This window comes from Aulonocara stuartgranti, assembly GCF_965226115.1.
Source record: "Aulonocara stuartgranti genome assembly, chromosome: 14".
In the NCBI taxonomy this organism is placed as follows: Eukaryota; Metazoa; Chordata; class Actinopteri; order Cichliformes; family Cichlidae; genus Aulonocara; species Aulonocara stuartgranti.
The window spans coordinates 22,237,503-22,256,414 of NC_138950.1; the positions used below are offsets into that span (position 1 = coordinate 22,237,503).

At 38.8% G+C, this 18,912-nt stretch overlaps 1 protein-coding gene across 3 annotated transcripts in view; it reads left to right on the forward strand.

Moving 5' to 3' along the window:
* The first annotated feature begins 2,829 nt into the window (after positions 1 to 2,829).
* pdgfd (platelet derived growth factor d) overlaps positions 2,830 to 18,912 on the forward strand; it is a 54,823-nt gene continuing 38,740 nt past the window's right edge. For 2 of the 3 annotated variants that reach the window (XM_082503681.1, XM_082503683.1), the window contains exon 1: positions 2,830 to 3,480. In XM_082503681.1, the coding sequence (XP_082359807.1) occupies positions 3,363 to 3,480 (118 nt within the window). In that variant the 5' untranslated portion in view covers positions 2,830 to 3,362. The remainder of the gene's footprint in view (positions 3,481 to 18,912) is intronic. The other variant, XM_082503682.1, reaches the window with a different exon arrangement.

Consider the following 18,912-nt stretch of genomic DNA (forward strand, 5'->3'; position numbering starts at 1 on the left):
ATGAATGTAAAAACAAAGAATTGCCAGATTTTTTTTTTTTACCTTATTTTTGTTTTTATGAAAAATCAGAGCCACATATGAGGATATTCGTTTCAAATTTTGATAGAACAGTAGCAGTATAATGTCCTCGTAAGTGGATATCAGGCACTTGTAGAGCAACATTGAGTATTTTGGTCTAAATAACCCAAAATGTGATGTCCACATATGTGGACACCAGATCCTAGGAGGTTAAAGGAATGACAACAGTCTAGTCCTTAGGGACTAGAAAAGCGCTATACAAATACAGGCCATTTACCATCTATCTATCTATCTATCTATCTATCTATCTATCTATCTATCTATCTATCTATCTATCTATCTATCTATCTATCTATCTATCTATCTATCTATCTATCTATCTATCTATCTATCTATCTATCTATCTATCTATCTATCTATCTATCTATCTATCTATCTATCTATCTATCTATCTATCTATCTATCTATCTATCTATCTATCTATCTATCTATCTATCTATCTATCTATCTATCTATCTATCTATCTATCTATCTATCTATCTATCTATCTATCTATCTATCTGTGCAGTTCCTCCATTCTGCCAGCAATCACAATCATCTACCCACATTCACAAAGAACTGCAATAGACATTTGGCCCCGGCATGACCCCATTATATACATCAAGCCAAGCCCCAATCTGGGATTACATGATGAGACAGAAGCGCAGCCTTAATCTGCAGAGGAACTGTGGGAGAAGTCTACCCTTAAAAATATTTTGGTTCACATGTGATTTTGTTTTTGAAAATATTTATTTAACAGAAAATTAATAAGATAGAAATGTTTAAAATGATAAACTTAAAAATAGAGGCTCTAACATGCAAATATTACTAACTATAGTATTCCTAAATATATCTAAAATTTTCAGAAGGCTAATAGTGGATCACCTCTCTTGGACCAGTAACAAAACAGTGGCGTTCAATGGGTTATAATCATTCATTCATAAGTCATTCATTCCTGAGCCATGTTTCATTTTGCTACCACTGAAGACATCCTGGTAAACCAAGGGTGAAATCAACATTCACTGAGGACCATCGAGATCACCCTTAAGCTAAAATCATTGTTTGGAATATTCAGACTTTAAGGCCGAAGTGTTGCTTCACCAGGCTCAGAACTATGCAGAGCTTTGCTCCAAGTAGCTTCCAAAGTTTCAACAGGCCTGTCAGTGTTTAAGATTAAATCAACAGATTAAAGGGATAGCCCACTGCACCCATAAACAAAGACACACAAGAGACATTAGTTCTACAGCACATCCATACAATGCATGCTTGCTTTAGCAAAAAAAAAAAAATTACTTAGGCTGACACTTAACACAGGCATGAAACACAAGTGAAAAGACAATACCTGCTAATGTAACTGCATTTTAATCTATGTTTGTAGTCTAGATAGAAACTAATGACACAGATTATCATTATTTTAAAATTCATGGTAATTCAGTTGCATCAACATGGCTAGTTGGTCTCAGCTGTCTATGTTTTTACATATGAGCAACTTATGTTCACTTAAGATCCAAATATTGCTACCATGTTATTACATTCTTGGCAGGTTAAAGTTTTAATACCATAAGAAGATTTCATGTCTGTGTGCGCATGTGTGCGTGTCCATACACATTGTGTATGACAACAACCGATCTCTACGTATACAGTACTTACAAATCCACTCCCGTGGTGCATATGCCTTTGAAGCTCAGCAGGGTAGTCTAATAGCTTTTAATTTTAATTAAATTTCTCTCCCTATTAATAACCTATATAATTCCCTAAGTGGTTTCAAGTTTTAGAGGTGCTGCATTAGTCATTAGCCAATTGCTCAGTAATGGGTAGGCTTTCTGCTGACTCAGCAGAAACCCGAAGTTGGCAAGTTCATCTTATAAAGTCTAAATAACTCTGATAATTTTTGTGACTATGCACATGAACATGGTGCAAAAGAAATGAAAGCAAACAAGACATGCTAACAGTATTTGTGTGACCAGGGAAAAAGTGATAAAAACAACAGTGATTCGCAATTAGTCAAGTCAGAAACACACTCATATGATATTTTACGGTGGTGGTTAGATCACTGTTAGGGAGTGATTCCAAACAGTTCATTTCCAGATTTATCACATGTGCTGTGTTATCTTAGATGGGTCGCAACACCTCATTTTGAATTACAGAAAATATATGACATTAACATCGCTCAGGCAGAGCAAAGTGATGTTGTCACTGCCAAGTGATGAAACGTTTCTCACACTGAAAAACACAACATAGATGCTCAGGTCCAGCTTTCCTTACCCAGATGATCATGCATGCATTGCACAATGCTGTGACTTACTGTGACTGCTTGGTTAAAACTTGTGTAACAGATCTCATCCCCTGGATTTACTTGTATCTCATATTTCGTCAGCATGATTCAACATTTAAGACCTGAGGAAAGTAAATTTCCCAGTAAGTCCTGGACAAGTTCATGACACGTTTCCTTTCATGTAACTGGTGACACCCCCCCATTTCCTCTGGATTTTCTAAAAAAAAATAAAAATTAAAGAAAAAATTTGCGTTTGCTCATTTCCTCATTCCATTTTCCAAAGTGTGTTTTAACAATCAGGTACTTAATTACAATAATCAGAAAGCAAAAGATGGATCAATAGAAAGAATAGATACGAAGAAAACTTTACATACATTTTATCGATGTTTCTTTTGAAAGGTTTTCTTTCTTTCTTTTTCTTTTTCTTTTTTTTTTGAATTATCCTGTATAACTTTACACCCAAGCATCTCACCCGCACACCCACAGCAAGCTGGACGCTCACACACGGTGCGCACGCGCCACTCATTTGGCAAAGTTTGACGCCCCAACTTTAAAAGTGCAGATGCATTAGAAACTGGAAAACTATGCGGGATATTTCTCAGTGGCAGAATAGATTTTTTTTTAGTTGTTCCACAGAGATAAGACGTCCGGCGCCTACAGTCTCCAGTCTGACCGTGAGCGTGGCTATATTACCCTCCACCTGCGCTGAGCTATTTCAGAGTTTTGCACTTGGTACGCCTGTGCGCGCATAACTTTTTAAAGAAAGCAAAGACTTCCATATTTTTTGGCACTTTGGAACAAGACGGGGCATAGAGTGCGTCAGACTTCAAGCGTTGGAATCAACAAGTGATTCCAATTTACGGGTAAAGGAGAGAGCTACTCAAAGCTCGCAGTTATTGCAAACGTTAATGGAAAGCTTTAGATAACTTTTGAAGTACATCATTTTTCGCTTAAGCCACTAGAAGACGAAGAGGACATTTACTCATTTTTACCGCTGTCGTTTTTTTAACCTAGCATCATTCTCAGCAACATGAGAGGATCGGTGTTTTTCCACATGTGGACGGTTCTAATTTTGGGAACTTTAACAGGAGTCGTGAGGGCTCAGGTCTCTACGACCAAAGTGATGAGGGGCAACAACAGAAGAGACGGTGAGATCACCTTTTTTAAACTTTCTTTAGCTTTAATATCGATGTAGCTGTAATAACATGTTTTGTGGTGCACAGTGTGTACGTGGATTTGTGTGCAAACGACTGACTTGGTGGTGAAAGTTAAGTGATCTAAAAATGAGCGATGGAGAAACAGGAAGCGCATAAATTCCGTTGAATAACAATTGAAATTTTTGAAAATGAAATAAAGAACGGGCATCACTTTGTCCCACTGGGTGTTAAACACCTTTTGTAGCATAATTATCATGCATCTCTACATAATTTAAGATAAGGTCTTCAGATTCTCAGAGTCTCGTGGCTGTATAAATTTCTGGATGTGTGCCATGCTTACTTTGCGCTCGTGCCTGAGGGCAAAGTCGTGGTGAAGTAGCGCTGAGTACCACGCGCGCACACCCAAACAGCTGCAGCGTTGCTTTTGGCTGGAAAGCATGAAAATACCTCTGTATTAGGTTCTGACCTGGATAGCTGCCCCTGAGGCCTGTTTGACTAGACTCTCTCCTGTGTGAGTGTAGAAAACACAAGGTTGCATGGGGAGCTCAGCCATGAATGAAAGTCTGACACAATAAAACCCTATTAGACACGTCTTAAACTATCTTTAGTTTATTATTATTATTGTTGTTGTTGTTGTTGTTGTTGTTAGCTTTTTTCATCATTTCCAATTTTATGAATCATCTCAACCAAACCTGTCAACAAAACGGTCAGTATTTGAGTTTTATCATTTGAATCCAACAGTGTAACATCCACCCGAAGGACGTTTCATTGTACCCCGTTAGATAAATGCATGTATTTACGGCAAACATTGCAGAGCTGTAGCAGCATTATGAGGACAAGCAGACGGAATAGAAAAGTGATGGAAGAAATGGTGCAGATTAAAAGTTGGTGCTTTAAAAAGACAGCAGCTGCATCAGATCTTTTTGGGCGAGGTTCAAAATAGCAGCAGGATGAAAAGTGTTTGTTCCCTCACAGAACAGGAAAAGAAACGGTATTAGCTGCAAAGATCAGAAGAAGGCAGCGTTAACACTGGAGTAAGTTTTCACAATACTGTTAAAATCTGTGTTTTTAATACGTGTTCCAACTTTTGTTTTTCTTTTTACAGCTCTGTAGAAAATCTCCCTTGGTGGTTGCTATTGTTGCTATTGTTTTCAAGTTTTATGTTACTGAAGTCTGTCTCAGACTGCAATTGTAAACACAGTTGTTCTACTCTTTTAGTATTCCAGACACAGTATTTAATAATAGTCTTTGACCTTCATGACCTCTAATAATATATTTACAGTTATTTTCTAACAAGCATTTATAACAGCTGATAAATGAAAATTAAAAAAATAAAGAAACAGGAGGAACACCCTCCAAACGTACTATCAGCGTCAGCATATTTGTTGAAACACCACAAACACAAGAACGAGCTGATATGAGTTAAGTAGAGCCTTGTGGTGACATTAAAACAAGATTATTTTTAAAATGCACTGTCATATTATCTCTGTAAGAACATATGAATAAATTCACATACAAACTGTTACGGAAATCCTTTTCATCTGTTGAAAAGAAAAACAACATCATCCATTACATTGGATTTTTAAGTCACAAACGACTGGTAACAGTATCAGTCTTAAAGTTCCTACATCAGTCGAACTCCAGACATCATTGTACATTATACTGTTATTTATGCTCTTGTCCTTCTTGAAATTTTTTGACAATAACATAGCTAACCATTGAATGGTCTTGGGGAACTTTTCAGCTTTAATCCTTGTCCAGGGAGGTTTGCTGCAATACCTCAAGTTTCAAACACAGAAATTATGATACCAGCATATCATGTTTACAATAAAAGATTTTTCTCACTTATATCTGCTTTAAAATGGGTTAATGAAGCAAATCCAGCGCTGCTTTAGAGGTCCCTATATACTTTTTGCAACAGCTTTGTATTGTTACAACTATTAAATGAACAAAGTCAGGATAAAAAGTTTGAAGCTTAAAAATCAGTCCCACAAGTCAACACATACAACACATGCATGCGAGATTATTCATAAATTGGTAAATTGTTTTTTTCTCCCACAAACTTGTTTTACTCTAACATTTAAAAAATAGCTGTTATACTAGAGTCTCATTGTTTCCCATGTATTGTAATCCAAACTCCTTAGTCACTAAAACAACAGCGTCTTATCAGTCTAACTTTTTTTACACACTCACACTCAATGAGATGAGGTCAGCCATTCGATAAGAGAGCCTCTTGACACAGTTGTCAAACCATCCATATTTTCTAATAATACCAAATCAGACCGATATGATCAAAGTGAAGTCGAGTCACGTGGAACCGAAGCTGCTGTCCAGTCAGCCTGATTGCAAGATGTTTAGATTCAACAGCTCTTTAATCCATTGCAGAGTCTTAAAATAATACACTGCTACAAAGTTATCTTTACTTGTGTGTTTGTGTCTAGTTTTTGCCAAAACAACCAGCTTATGTGGAATATGAGAGCTTAGTTCTGTTATTTGATTGACTGTAGCTGATTAGAGTTGTTTCCAACCTAAAGCTGATAGGGCCTCCACAGCTTTCTTTCATCCATTAACCATTGCGAATGTGCTCATATGTGCGTATTTGTGTGTAAATGTTCTGACAGAATGTCTTAGCTCATTTCAAGGAATTCCCGCCAAGGTTTTGTTTTATTTTCCTCCCGTGTTTGTTCAGCATTTTTCTCATTCTTTTTGCCTGCTATTGAAGTGAGTCTACGTGTGCTTTAAAGGGGTTTGGGTGGTGTGGAGATGGGGGGGGGGGGGGGGGGGTTAGCCAGGGAGACGGCGTATTTTTGTAGAGAAGGAAACACAAAAATACACATGTAAACACATACAACAAAATAAACACTATTTGGCCTTTCTGCTCAGAGGAATTTGTCATCTCCACTGAAAAGACCAGATGACCCAAATACAATAAAAACTAATACACAAGCACAAACATATACACAGACTCGGCTACTACCATCGAAAACATCATAAAATATCACAGATGTTCAACTATTTCCCATACTGCTTATATTCTGTGAACCGCTCTACTATTGCTCAAGATATTTATTATTATAATAACAATTTACAACAACTTGTTAATATGCAGGACTAATAATACAGCGAAATGTTGAGCAACTGATGGTAAAGGTGACTGCTCTGCTCTGGTTTTTAACAGAGGTATAACTTAACTAGGGGCGATCGTGGCTCAAGAGTTGGCCGTTTGTCTTGTAATCGGAAGGTTGCCAGTTCGAGCCCCGGCTTGGACAGTCTCGGTCGTTGTGTCCTTGGGCAAGACACTTCACCCGTTCCCTACTGGTGGTCAGAGGGCCTGGTGGCGCCAGTCTCTGATGAATACTTCGCCTCTCAGTATTCATCTCAGAGAAATGATATCCTTAGGTATTGAGAATGCAGCAGATGGATGCAAAGCCCATCCGACATCACATAGAATTGCACATGATAGAATGGCATAGATTCAACAATGTATTGGAAGCATCCGTCAGAGATTTTAGTCAATGTTGACGTGACAGCATCACACGATTTGTTGCCTGCAGATCCATGATGATCCCCTCCTGTTCCACCACATGCCAAAGGTGCTCTATTGGATTGAGATCTAGTGACTGTGGAGGTTGTTTGAGTACAGTGAACTTATTGTCACATTCAAGAAACCAATTTGAGATTATTTAGGCTGATTCATATGGTGCGTTAACCTGCAGAATAGATACACTGTGGTCATAAATGGATGGACAGGGTCAGCAGCAGTACCCAGGTACGGTGTTACTCAGCTGGTACTGAGCAAAGTCCCCTAAGCGTGCCAAGAAAATATCCTCCACACCGTTACACCATTGATTGAAGGCAGGATGGATTCATGCTTTCATGTTGTTTATGTCAATTGCTGAACCCGTCGTCTGAATTGAGATTCATAATTTTTTCAATATCTTATTATCCCATTATTTAGTGAGCCCATGCAAATTGGAGCCTCATTTTCCAGTTGTAGCTGACAGGAGTGGCACCCTCTGTGGTCTTAAGTTGCTGTAGTTTATCGGCTGTAGTCCTTATGCTCTTCTGCATATATTGATTCCAATGAGTGGCTATCTAAGTAACTGTTGCCTTCCTATGAGTTCAAAGCAGCCGGGTTTTTCTCCTCAGACATCAACATGGTGTTTACTCCTAGAGAACCGCTGCTCACTGGATATTCTTTCTTTTTCAGATGTTTCTCTGTAAACCTTAGAGATGGTTGATTTTAACTTCAGCAGGTCGTCTAAATCATGTGTACATGGTGTGTGTGTGTGTGTAGATATGTTGTGTATATGTGGAAAAACAGAAAAAATGAGAGGGACATTTGGTGAAATATTAATCTTTTTAATACACCATCAACAATCCTTGTGAGACTCCTCATATCATAGCCTAAAATTTATTTTCCGCGTAAAATAAAACTGCTGACGTCAGCTGTAATGAAAATGTCAAAATGGTAATTTTAAGTTATTTACTCCATATATATTATATTAAGATTTCTCCTTGTAATATTACATTTATTAGTGCAGCTGGGCTAATCTAAATGTACCATGGTGTGTTTAGCTACTTAGCATACTGAAGTCTAAGGCAGACAATATGTGACTTTGAGAGAATGCGGTAAAGTGAAATTCTCTAGCGATATAAGAGCACTGATATCTTCTTTTTAACTGTTTGCTTCAGGATTAAAGTTACACTTTGAAGCTTAATATGATAGCATATTACATATTCAGGGGGCTTGTATTATACTGCATTTGTACACTCTTGTCCCTTTTGCTTGCATGTAATCCTCAAAGGAGACAAAAAGGGCCTGAAAAGCACAGGCAGAGGCTATGATGGACACTTTTCCTTGTTTTTAACAGTCACTTTAGCTCTTTGTATGTTATACATGCAGCCAATTGAAAGACTAACAACAACAGAAGTGTGACTTGCCCACAGATTGGTTGTTTGTAACACTGCCCCCTGGTGACACTAAACAGTTGTAACATGTGGATGATTTGCAAAGTTGTGCGTAGGCTCTGTGTAGGGCCAAAGCACAACTATGTTTGAGCCATTAGCACGAACGCTAACATGCACCACATACAGAGTTATTATACTTGGAGTATGAAAAATAGAGAGTAACCATAATTGCAGTGATAACCAGCTCTCTACTAGCAACAGGTTAGACATACAGGTTTCTCTGTTTTTGTCATAAAACCATCATTTAGTCATGGAGTGCAACGGGTCACTTTGGCGGACAGAGATTAGAAATTACGCATCTTGTATTGAGCACAATATTTTTTTTTTATGAAGAGTCGTGGCATATCCTTCTGAATCCTTCTCTTTCTTCCAATAATTCTTATCTTTGCCGTCCTCTCAGTGCCGTCTTATCAGTCTGCGCCTCGCTACATATCACTTCATCTCTGCAGATCCTCCTCTTTCAATCTCTCTCTTTCTCATGTCTGTCTCTATCTCTCAGCCTTCACCCATCTGTTTCAGCTGTTTTTAATCAAAAGCTATTTCACCCCGTTGGCTCTGTTGGCAAATACAATGTGACAAACAGTGTCACAGACAGGCATACTAAGACAAAACAGAGACACCTGCACAAGGATAACACATTTAGTCAAATGTATTCTATCAGACACTATGGATGCACTTGATAGACCTTTATTTACCTTTGTATACTGAAAAAAGGGCATAGATTATGAGAAAAAAGCAAAAAGCCACAAGCTCCACAGCAATTCATTTAGATATTGGTACAGATAATGTCCTCACCTGTTTGCATTATCAATAACTGTGATGTCCTGCGGGCCCTCAGTGTGTATGAGTGCTCAGTGTGGCCAGGGACACACAGCACAGACACACAGAGGCACAATCACACTCCCATCAAAACAGTCTTGTGGATTGGTGCACCGCTGGACTTGTAATACACTCGTGGAAACCCTGTGAAGAACAGTTCAAAGTAGAGATTCATGTTTGACTAAACAATTTCACCTCTATATCCGTTGGTAGATGTCTTGGAGCTTTTCCAAATGTTCACATTCTTATGGAACTGTGTATTCCATTTTCCATTTCCTAGACCACTTTCGGCTTCTTTTTACTCGTGTTGGCTTAAAAGTTGAGATGCAAAGTTTGTACATACTTGACCTTCTTAAGCATCACTTGTGAAAATATATCCTCTCTAGTGTTCATTTACTAGCTATTGTGGAACTTTACATTAATATCTTCTCAAATCAAAATCATGTCTAAAAAAGCTATTTGGCAATTAGACTCAGATCAGGAATAGGATAGGAAGTAGGATAGGAGTCTAGATGCTGGTGGTGGTGAAGATGAAGATAGAGATGTGAAAGATTTCCCTTGTTGAATTTAGACATATGCTTCATCAGGATAGTGATGGAACCAAAATTCAGTGATTCTGTTTTGTGTGTTACATCACAATGTCACACCGACTTGTGATATCACACAAGCCTGGCGAAACTGAATAATGACAGGATGTAAATGGGTTCCAAATGTTTTTCTGGGACTATATTAAACACAGGGGTGACAGCAGGGAGGATTATGACTGAGGTTATTTGGAATTCATGAGTCACATTTCGGACACCCAACATGAAGCTACTCCCCACCCGCCCACCCAGGCTGAATCAAACACAATTACAGGATCTCCCTTTCAAGGGAATCCCCCAATAAACACTTTTCATCACGCACATACACACACACGCATGCTTTGCCACACACTTTGCATGAGCCAAAGTTACCCCACCTCTAAATGTTTGGCAGACGGTCTTTTCCTCCCCTGCACAGAAAAGAAAATAGGGCGGTGACCACTTGGACAGTGTAGTGGGAGAGGAGTGTGTGCTGTTTGTGTGGCGAGAGAGAGAGAGTAAGGGAGAGAAAGAGGCAAAGGGTGAAATGATGGCTTGAAAATTGAGTGGGTCTAGGTGTAGAGTCACGTATGATATGGTGCTCATATTTTAGGAGGAGGAAGCAAGGGCAGTGGGAGAGAAGTGGTAGTTTTAAAGGAAGCTTAGAGGGCACAGAGGAGGAGAACGGGGAAAAGGTGTGTAGAGAGAGATATGCCAAGTTAAAAGACCTGTCCTTCTACTTTTCTGCCTCGTCAGCTTCCAAAGATATATAGTGAAACCAATTGCAAGCCAAATGGACAGAGAAGATGAAGGTAAGCAGAACTGATAGAGGAGGGAAAGATAAGCTATTTCTGACGAGGGAGGGGGGTCAAGATCAAGAACAGTGCCAAACACCATCAGATTACCTGATATCTCAGTATTTGATTAAAACTTGCATGATGCAGCAAAAAAAAAAAAAATCCTTTCACCCCTTCTCTAAAATACTAATGTCTAAATAAGAACAATGAATTCCCCGATATTATCCAAAGTTTACAGGAGTTTACAGAAAGAAAGAAAAGAAGCAATGACAGGATCTAATACGCTCCATTAACCACAGCAATGTGAGAACCCAAGAACTGTAAATTCATGATTTTAAAAAAAATTAACCGTGACCGCATCGTCTTGCAGAAATGTGATTATACTGTAACAATTTAGAAAAACGCGATGACAAAAAAGTGGTGATGAGGAAAGTTTTGCAGTAAATGTTACAGTTTTAGGAGCATGTTTATAATCTAATTCAGTCGAGTGAAATAGCTTGTTTGTATTTGTACCAATGCCAAGCTTAAACATTTTCATTTTAGCTTTATTTTTCTGATGTGATCATTTATCTTTATCTTTCTTGCACATGAACATATTACAGTGTTTGGGGAATCCCTGTACACAGTTGCAGACATTTTCTCGAAGGTTGCACACAAAAGAAGATCAGTTGTGTTCTTACTACTAAAAAATGCTCTGGATGGTTTAAGTGAGAGTGCTAGATGCATGGGAATTACCAAAATAATGAATATACATAATTTAAATTATTGTCATATGGCAGTGTTGGCTGTAACACATTACAATGCATTACTTTACTAAATCCAGTAATTAAATGACAGTTACAACTATGTTATTACTTGCTTTAAAAGGTGCTTACAAAGGTGTGGGGCGGAAAGAAAAAAAACGAACCACAAAATTATGTGTCAATGCATTTCAAGTCATTTTATGGAGTAATCATAATATAATGTAACGAGTAGTGTAACAAATTAAAAATCCAGAAAATATACCGTATTACTATTACGAAAGTAACGATTAATGTGTAATAGATTGCTATTTTGAGTAACAACACTTCCATTTGAATATTTATATTCTGATGTTTTCCTTATCTTATCCCCCATAAGAGGTGATATATGTATGAAAACAGTTGACATATTTAATGTTCCTCCAGCCAAAGTGAGCTGAAAACATAAACTCTAATGTGCGATCATGCCAAAAGTGGGATAATTCAAAAGTATTGGTAGAATATTTTGTAATACTTTCTAGTCTATACTGTGTATAGACTTTGATTACTTAGGGTTCCCATAACTGGCAACTATGGCACTTGTTAATGCAAGCTTGTTATGAGTTGTGCAGAATCATTTATCTCTGTTGATGTGCATTGTCTTCCTTAGCTGTAATAACTGAATTTACAAGCCAGCAATGCACTTTTGAAAATGAGCTGAGTTGGGGACTCAGTAGAGGAGAATTAGAGAGCGAGGTAGAGAGAAAGGGAGACAGATGTTTAGTCCTTGTAGAGTGTCAGTCTTGGCAGCTGAGCCATCGGACTGCCAAATAGCAGGGTGCAAATAACAGAGGAGGGAAAGAGCAAGGAGGTGGAGGTGCACAGAAACAGAAAGCAGTTGGACTAGTGGGTGAAACAAAAGAACAGATTCAAATAAAAGACAGAGAAGATAATGAAGGTTGAATAAGATAAAGTGAAGGTAGCTAAACAAGGAAGACGGGAAGCTAAACAAGTAGAAATGTATAACTATATAGAAGGTAAGAGGTTGACTGGGGTAAAACAAAGAGGAAAGGCTCAAAAAAGGGTGGTGAGAGATGCTGCATTCTGCCAGTGTGTTGCAAAAACAGCTGACAAGCAGACGAAAGAGAGAGCTTGTGAAAGTAAGAGGGATAACTTCAGACAACAGAAACCGAGTGATTGATATGGAGAGAGACTGTAGAGGTGTGAAAAGAGTGATATAGAGTGCATGGCATCAAAAAGGAGAAGTATGAGTGGGAGAGGGTTTTGCTGAATAAGCAGTGAATGTGAGATAAACAAGAGATTGAGGGATAAGAAGAGGATAGGAGGAGACAAAAATTTGGAGAGAGAGGAGGGAGGGAGTCTCTGAACAAAGATTCACAGCACCCCCTCAACCTCAGAGAAACGCAGATGAATAAGAATGAGGAATATTAATAGGGAGAAAACATAGTGTGAAGAAATGGAAGTGTGTACTTTGAAGGTAGTAGATTAGTTGGATGGTGAGCTTCTCTCATGGCATTTAGTCTGCTCCAGTCCTTCACAAACAAAGCTAATGTGAGTCAACAGTTCATGCATGAGAAAACTTCTCATCTGTTTGTATGAGTGTGTTAAAGATACAAGAGAGGAGGACTGCATCTGTGTAGGTATGAGTCCAATAATACCTACTGGGCTCTAAAAGTTTTATTTATTGATCTAGATTTACATCCCTTCATTTTCCCTAAAGCTACTCACCTGTAAAACAGCATTTCAGCTCAAATGTTGTCTATAACATGTGGAAAAGTGAAGTTTACATGTTCAAAGCTTACAGAGTAATTAAGTAACACGTGGAACAAAGTATTAAATGCAGTAAAATGAATAAATAAAAACATAAAATGCCTGCTTAAGGCGCCTGACTTCCACGACCTGTCAGAACAGCTTCTGCTTCCTATTTACACAAACAAATGAACTCTAATTAACAACGCCACTGTAGTTGTACTTGCAGCAGGTGTGTTAATTACATCGATGTCCCTTGGTGCAAGGTGGTACTTTGAAACATGCTCTCTGAGGGGATGGAGGGTGCAATTAAAAGAGTCTGTTGTGCAGCTATTTGGCAGTCATTTGGACTTGAGTTGGAAAGCTGCTGATCTATATCACGCTGCAGATCATAGATGCATAAAACCAAAAGATGACAACATCCTCAGTTTGGCACAACAAGAACTGAAACCGAGTGAAAATGATTTCCTGCTGAGCTGCTTTGAAGCAAAATTTGACCTTGCCATCACAGACCTCTCCCCTTATGGCTCTGTAGGGTTTAATTATTGTATTTTAGGTAATATAAGGTGTACGTTTTTAGCATGAATGCATAAATGGTTAACTTGCGTCTTAAAAACTGCTCACAGTTGGGTCAAATTGCTTATTGCTTAATGAGTCATTTTATACATGGGATTAAGAATTAAAACATAATTGTTTTTGATCTTTCCTGAGTTATTTCCAAATCAAAGACTACAGCTATTGTACTATAACTAAGAAAGTGAAGACAGCCATACAATGGTGAGTTATGTAGAATGGTTTCATGAAGTGCATAAATTGTACTGTATCGCATACTATCCATTAGAGATGTCACAGTAGCAGAAATTTAATAGTCAATACCAATATCAGTAGAATTGCACAACATTCACATGCAATATATTTATTTATTGAAAATAGTTTATAATACTAACATGGTGGTGACAGACTTTAAAAATGTTAACATATTTGACACACACACACACACTGAAATGATAGGATGGTTGTCAAGTAGCTTGCTAACGTTTTGTGGTTTTGAATCAGGAGCTGTTTCTTTCTCTTCATAATACTTTTCTGTTCTCGTAACTTTATCTTGGTTTCATGGAAAGAGTTTGTGACCTTCTTGTTGTTGAGTGTAACCAGTGGTTTGCAATTTGCTGTATTTATATTCAGCTGGGCAGTACACTATTTCTTTTTCTTTTTTTTATCTGATAGGTTTATTTTGTTTTTTAGGACTAATAAAGGACTAATTTTACCACTGGACCTCAAATTTAGAATTTCAGCAGAAAACAAAGCTACCAACTACAAGTTCAACATTTGGAATGAACTCCAGATCTTCTATCTTCTTAGGTTGTGACGAAATAGTGAAAGAGCAGGACTCACTTGGCAGTCCAACTACTTGTCGGTCAGTTGGCCAATTACTTCTCAGAACTGGAAAAGTCTGTGTATATAAATGGCTGCAATTACTAAACAGCTAATGCAATACCTTTTTGATAAACCCAGTAAATTAAAGCTGAAAATCTGCATTTCAGTCACATCTTGGTTGTTTGATATAAAACCCACTGTGGTGGCAACAGTACAAAAATAATGTGTTACTATCCTAAAGCTTTGCAAAGCCTATTTGCTACCATTTATCCACCTATTTCTCTTAAGGGCTGGGTTATCCTTGGGGAAAAATTATTCCCATCACTCCTCAATATCTGCTGTGCTGACCCTGAAGCATCCTTCAGTGGTTTAATGAGCTCAGTGCCTTGAGACCAATAATCAACTCAACATATCCTGTATTCTTAAACCAATCTGTGTCAACTTACCAAGTTATCTTTTTTCAGACTTGTGTTCATACAAATCTTTACAATACAGTTGGCCAAAAAAAACAAAAAAAAAAAAACAGTGGGCAGCAAAAAGAATTTACTTCAAGCATCGTGTACAGTGAGAACTCATACAGGGTGCTGTGCAAAAATGATGCAGAATTTAGCATTCCAGTCATTAATCGTGTGTGAAGGGTTGCTTATGGGTCACGTTTGAGGGTGAAAGGTAGGTAAATGGTGGTTAGATTATTTTCTCAAACTACACAAAGGTATAAAGTCTTTCAGATGTTTTCAATGCCTGCTGAAACTTGAATGAGGGGGAGAACATGACAAATGTCAGAAGTGACACTGCAGAAAGATGAGAGCAGGAGCTGCTCTCACCCCAGGAGATTCGTCCCTGCTGAAGGAAAGAGATAAACACCCTGTGTATTTATGTTTCGTGCTTTTTATATATATGTGTGTTTGAGTGTGCAAAAGGGAAAGTGTGTTTGACAAATCCTCCAGTGCACTGTGAGAGCTATGTCTTTGTTACTCTGACAATGGCGCGCTGACACAAATGAAAAAGATTCCTTTTTTCCTCCTCTGTCAAACACTTTTATCCTTCCTTCCCCTACTGTCAGCGTTTCTGCCCCATATTCACTCTCTGTCTGATTCTCAGTTTGTGTATCTCAGCATTCCTCACACTGTCTCCTACCTCTACCCCTGTCTTCCCTCTTCTTCATTAGCTTTTCCTCCTCTGTTTTCATTTCATCATTAACTCTATGAATATTGGTATCTGAGCAGCAGAGAACGAAGAGAAGGGAGCCGCAAGTGTTGAGGGGGAGAAGCAGGGACTTATTAGTGCAGAGAAATGGGGATAGGGGACGTGGATAGGAGTAAAGGGAAATGGCATTGTTAGAGGGCTATCAAAGAGGGAAAATGAGAGAGAGTGGCAGAAAGATTAAGTTGAAAAAGAAAAGGAAAGAAGGAGAAACTAAGAAAGAAATGACAGGAGGATGGTGCCGTGTGCTACTGTGGAGCCTGCAGAAGGATAAGTGATCCCAGTGGTAGATAGAAGGTCAGATACTCACTGACAGTGAGACCACTGTTTAACCCTGCACTAAGACCACACACACACGTGCACACACGTACGGCTTGTGCTTGCGCGCATGCTTTCTACAACAAACACGAATGCACATTTGCAGACACACACAGCTGACGTGAGGCGGACAGACTGAGAGCAGGATGGCTGTCAAAACATCAGCATCTGCTCAGGATCACACACAGCGCTCAGAGCAAACACACACACAAGCATACATCGAGCAAACAGCATCCAAGCCGCCCCTAGAGGGATCGAGTCTGATTTTTAATAAACTTGCGCTACTCCAGCTGGGGCATAACAAACACACATACACGCACAGACACACACGGGCAGATAGTGCCACAGCCCAGCACTATGTCTCCTCATTTCTTCTTTCATACAGTAGAAAAGTTAGAGTGTTTTTTGGAACGGTGACGAAATTTCAAGATAAAAATGCTTTTTTTGCAAATAAAATTCATTAGATGTTGATCATGTTGTATATAATGTTGTTTATAATACAATACTGTATAAGGTGTGTTTAGATCAGTGCGCATCGGTATGCAATTATCACTGTGTGTGTATGTATGTGGGCAAATCAGGGCTAATTGATTGTCCTCGTCAGCCCTGCTGTTCAGACTGCAGTAGCTGTCAGCAGGAGCCAACTGCTTCTCTAACAAGCCTTACAAACACACACTTTTATATTCTCACAAGCTCACGCATTATCACATTAACTCTTAATGCAGAGATGCACAGACTTGTGATAAATGTAGAGTCACAGGACATACAAATCCATGCAGGCAGACAGCTTAAGAGGTCTATAAAAACCAGATGTCAGTCCTAATATTTACCATTTGTATTTGTATGACGGATTTTATCTTAAGAATCAGTTTTGAGCTGTTTACCTTCTATTTGCCTTCAAGAAACAGTAACCAACAGTTCACAATGTTACTTGTAAAGGTACCTCATCAAACAAAGTGAGTATAATGGAATATAATGAAAATGGCAAATAAAACTCTGTATCAATGGGGACGGTATTGCTTATGAGGGCTTAGTAAATGCTCTGCATCAAGGAGTTAGAGGCCACGTCGGGACGAGCCCCTCTCATCCCTCATCCTTCCCTTCTCCCTGTCCCACCCCTCCCTCAGAACCTCCTTAAAATCTGTTGTTACAACTTGAGCTGACTCTCCTCACCTACCTGCTTTCTCCTCTCACTTTCTCTCCCGCTTGCAGGCACAGATTCCTCTCGTGTCTCACTCAGTCGTCAACCTTCCAACATTCTAGTTCTTTCCTCCTGTCAGTCTTACTTTTAACATAATTACAAGGAAATTTTTGCTTCGTCTTCCTTATTTAGCAAGATGGGAAAAGATATCAGACACCATGCTGTGATTCCCTCTCCATCCTTCACTTGGTGCCGCACTGTATTTGTGTATGGCACCACACAGCATGTACAACACTGTGGCCAGAAAAGGATTTATTCATGTTATGCATAAGCCACAATCTGTATTCAGCTTAGATGTCGGAGAAAAAAACCTTCTGATGGAAATACCCACAAGTTTTAGTTTAGTTAGCTTGTTACACTTCTACGTTCTTGTAAAGTAAATGTAAAAGTTATAAAAATGTTTTTGGCTTTAGTAATGCTGCATTTTTGTGTTTATTTGAATTGTATTTAATAAAGGAGGCAAATATAATTGAAGTTACTGACATAAATTGGGCTCTAATATGTGTAGTTAGTATGTCAAGATGTATTGGTGAAGTGGTTGGAATGTGTTGACTATGAAAAATGCTTTAATCTGCATTGATTATGCATTTGAGCCCCATCTCCCTAATACGATCTCTGTGTTTATGTGAATATGTCGCGTCTGCTTATGCGGACTGCCTCTGCATTCATGTGTCGAGGCTGCCAGAGCCACTAAACCACAGTGTCTCCGCTGACCTGTCCTCAGTGCTGATTCAGCGAGTTGTTCCCCCCACTGCATTATTCAGCGAGCTTAGCCAAGGTGTTAAACAGGAGCACATCACTGCAGAGGATGGGAGCATGCTAAGTGGACTGGCAGAAGGCGAAGAGAATGTAGAGATGTTAACTTAGTGCTATAGAAACAAGACTAAAGCTGTATCCTGTTTGGATTTACGGATGTTAAAAACCCATGGTAAATCAGCTTGAGTATTTAATTCAGATTAATACATTATCCTTCTATGTAATGCATAAGTAATGTGGGAGATTGTCACAGTCAAAATAAGATTCTCTAAGGGACTTAAAAACAAGTAATGTGTCTTTAAACGCCCGAAACACTGGCTTGTCTTGATTTTAGTTTGAAAAAGCGTGGAAATTGTTTGTGTGCAAATCAGGAGGAGCATGAAGACTGGAAATAACATTTTTCACTGTTGATTTAATGCTACTCATTCAAGTTGTTTACAACTTAAAGGTGCTGTTCTCCACTACTGAACAATGAGGCAGTTTTCACAAAGAGCCACTTGTAAGAGTGACCCAAAAGCAAATCAAAGCCAGTCCCATGACTCACACATTAAAATCCCATCTTAACAGTAGAAGTACAATAGTAGCAGCAATGACAAAGAAGCCATGTATCGAAGAAAGAAGTTAAGTTCTTTTTCATCTAGTTTTTTTTTTAAATTGTCTAAGGAGCTTGGAAAGAAAAGCGTCTGGACTTCTTTGAGTTGCTTGAAGACGTTTCACCTCTCATCCGAGAAGCTTCTTCAGTTCTAAGGTCAAATGGTGGAGAGTCCCAGATATAAATCCAGTGGGAGTTTCCCCCCAAAGAGGGACAAAGGAACCCCTGATGATCCCCTACCTAATCACATGAGCCAAGGTGTGAAACTGGGTGTGGGTCCCAATCAGCCAGGGTTTCGGGTGAGCTCAATGTGAAACCTGGCCCCACCTTATCATGC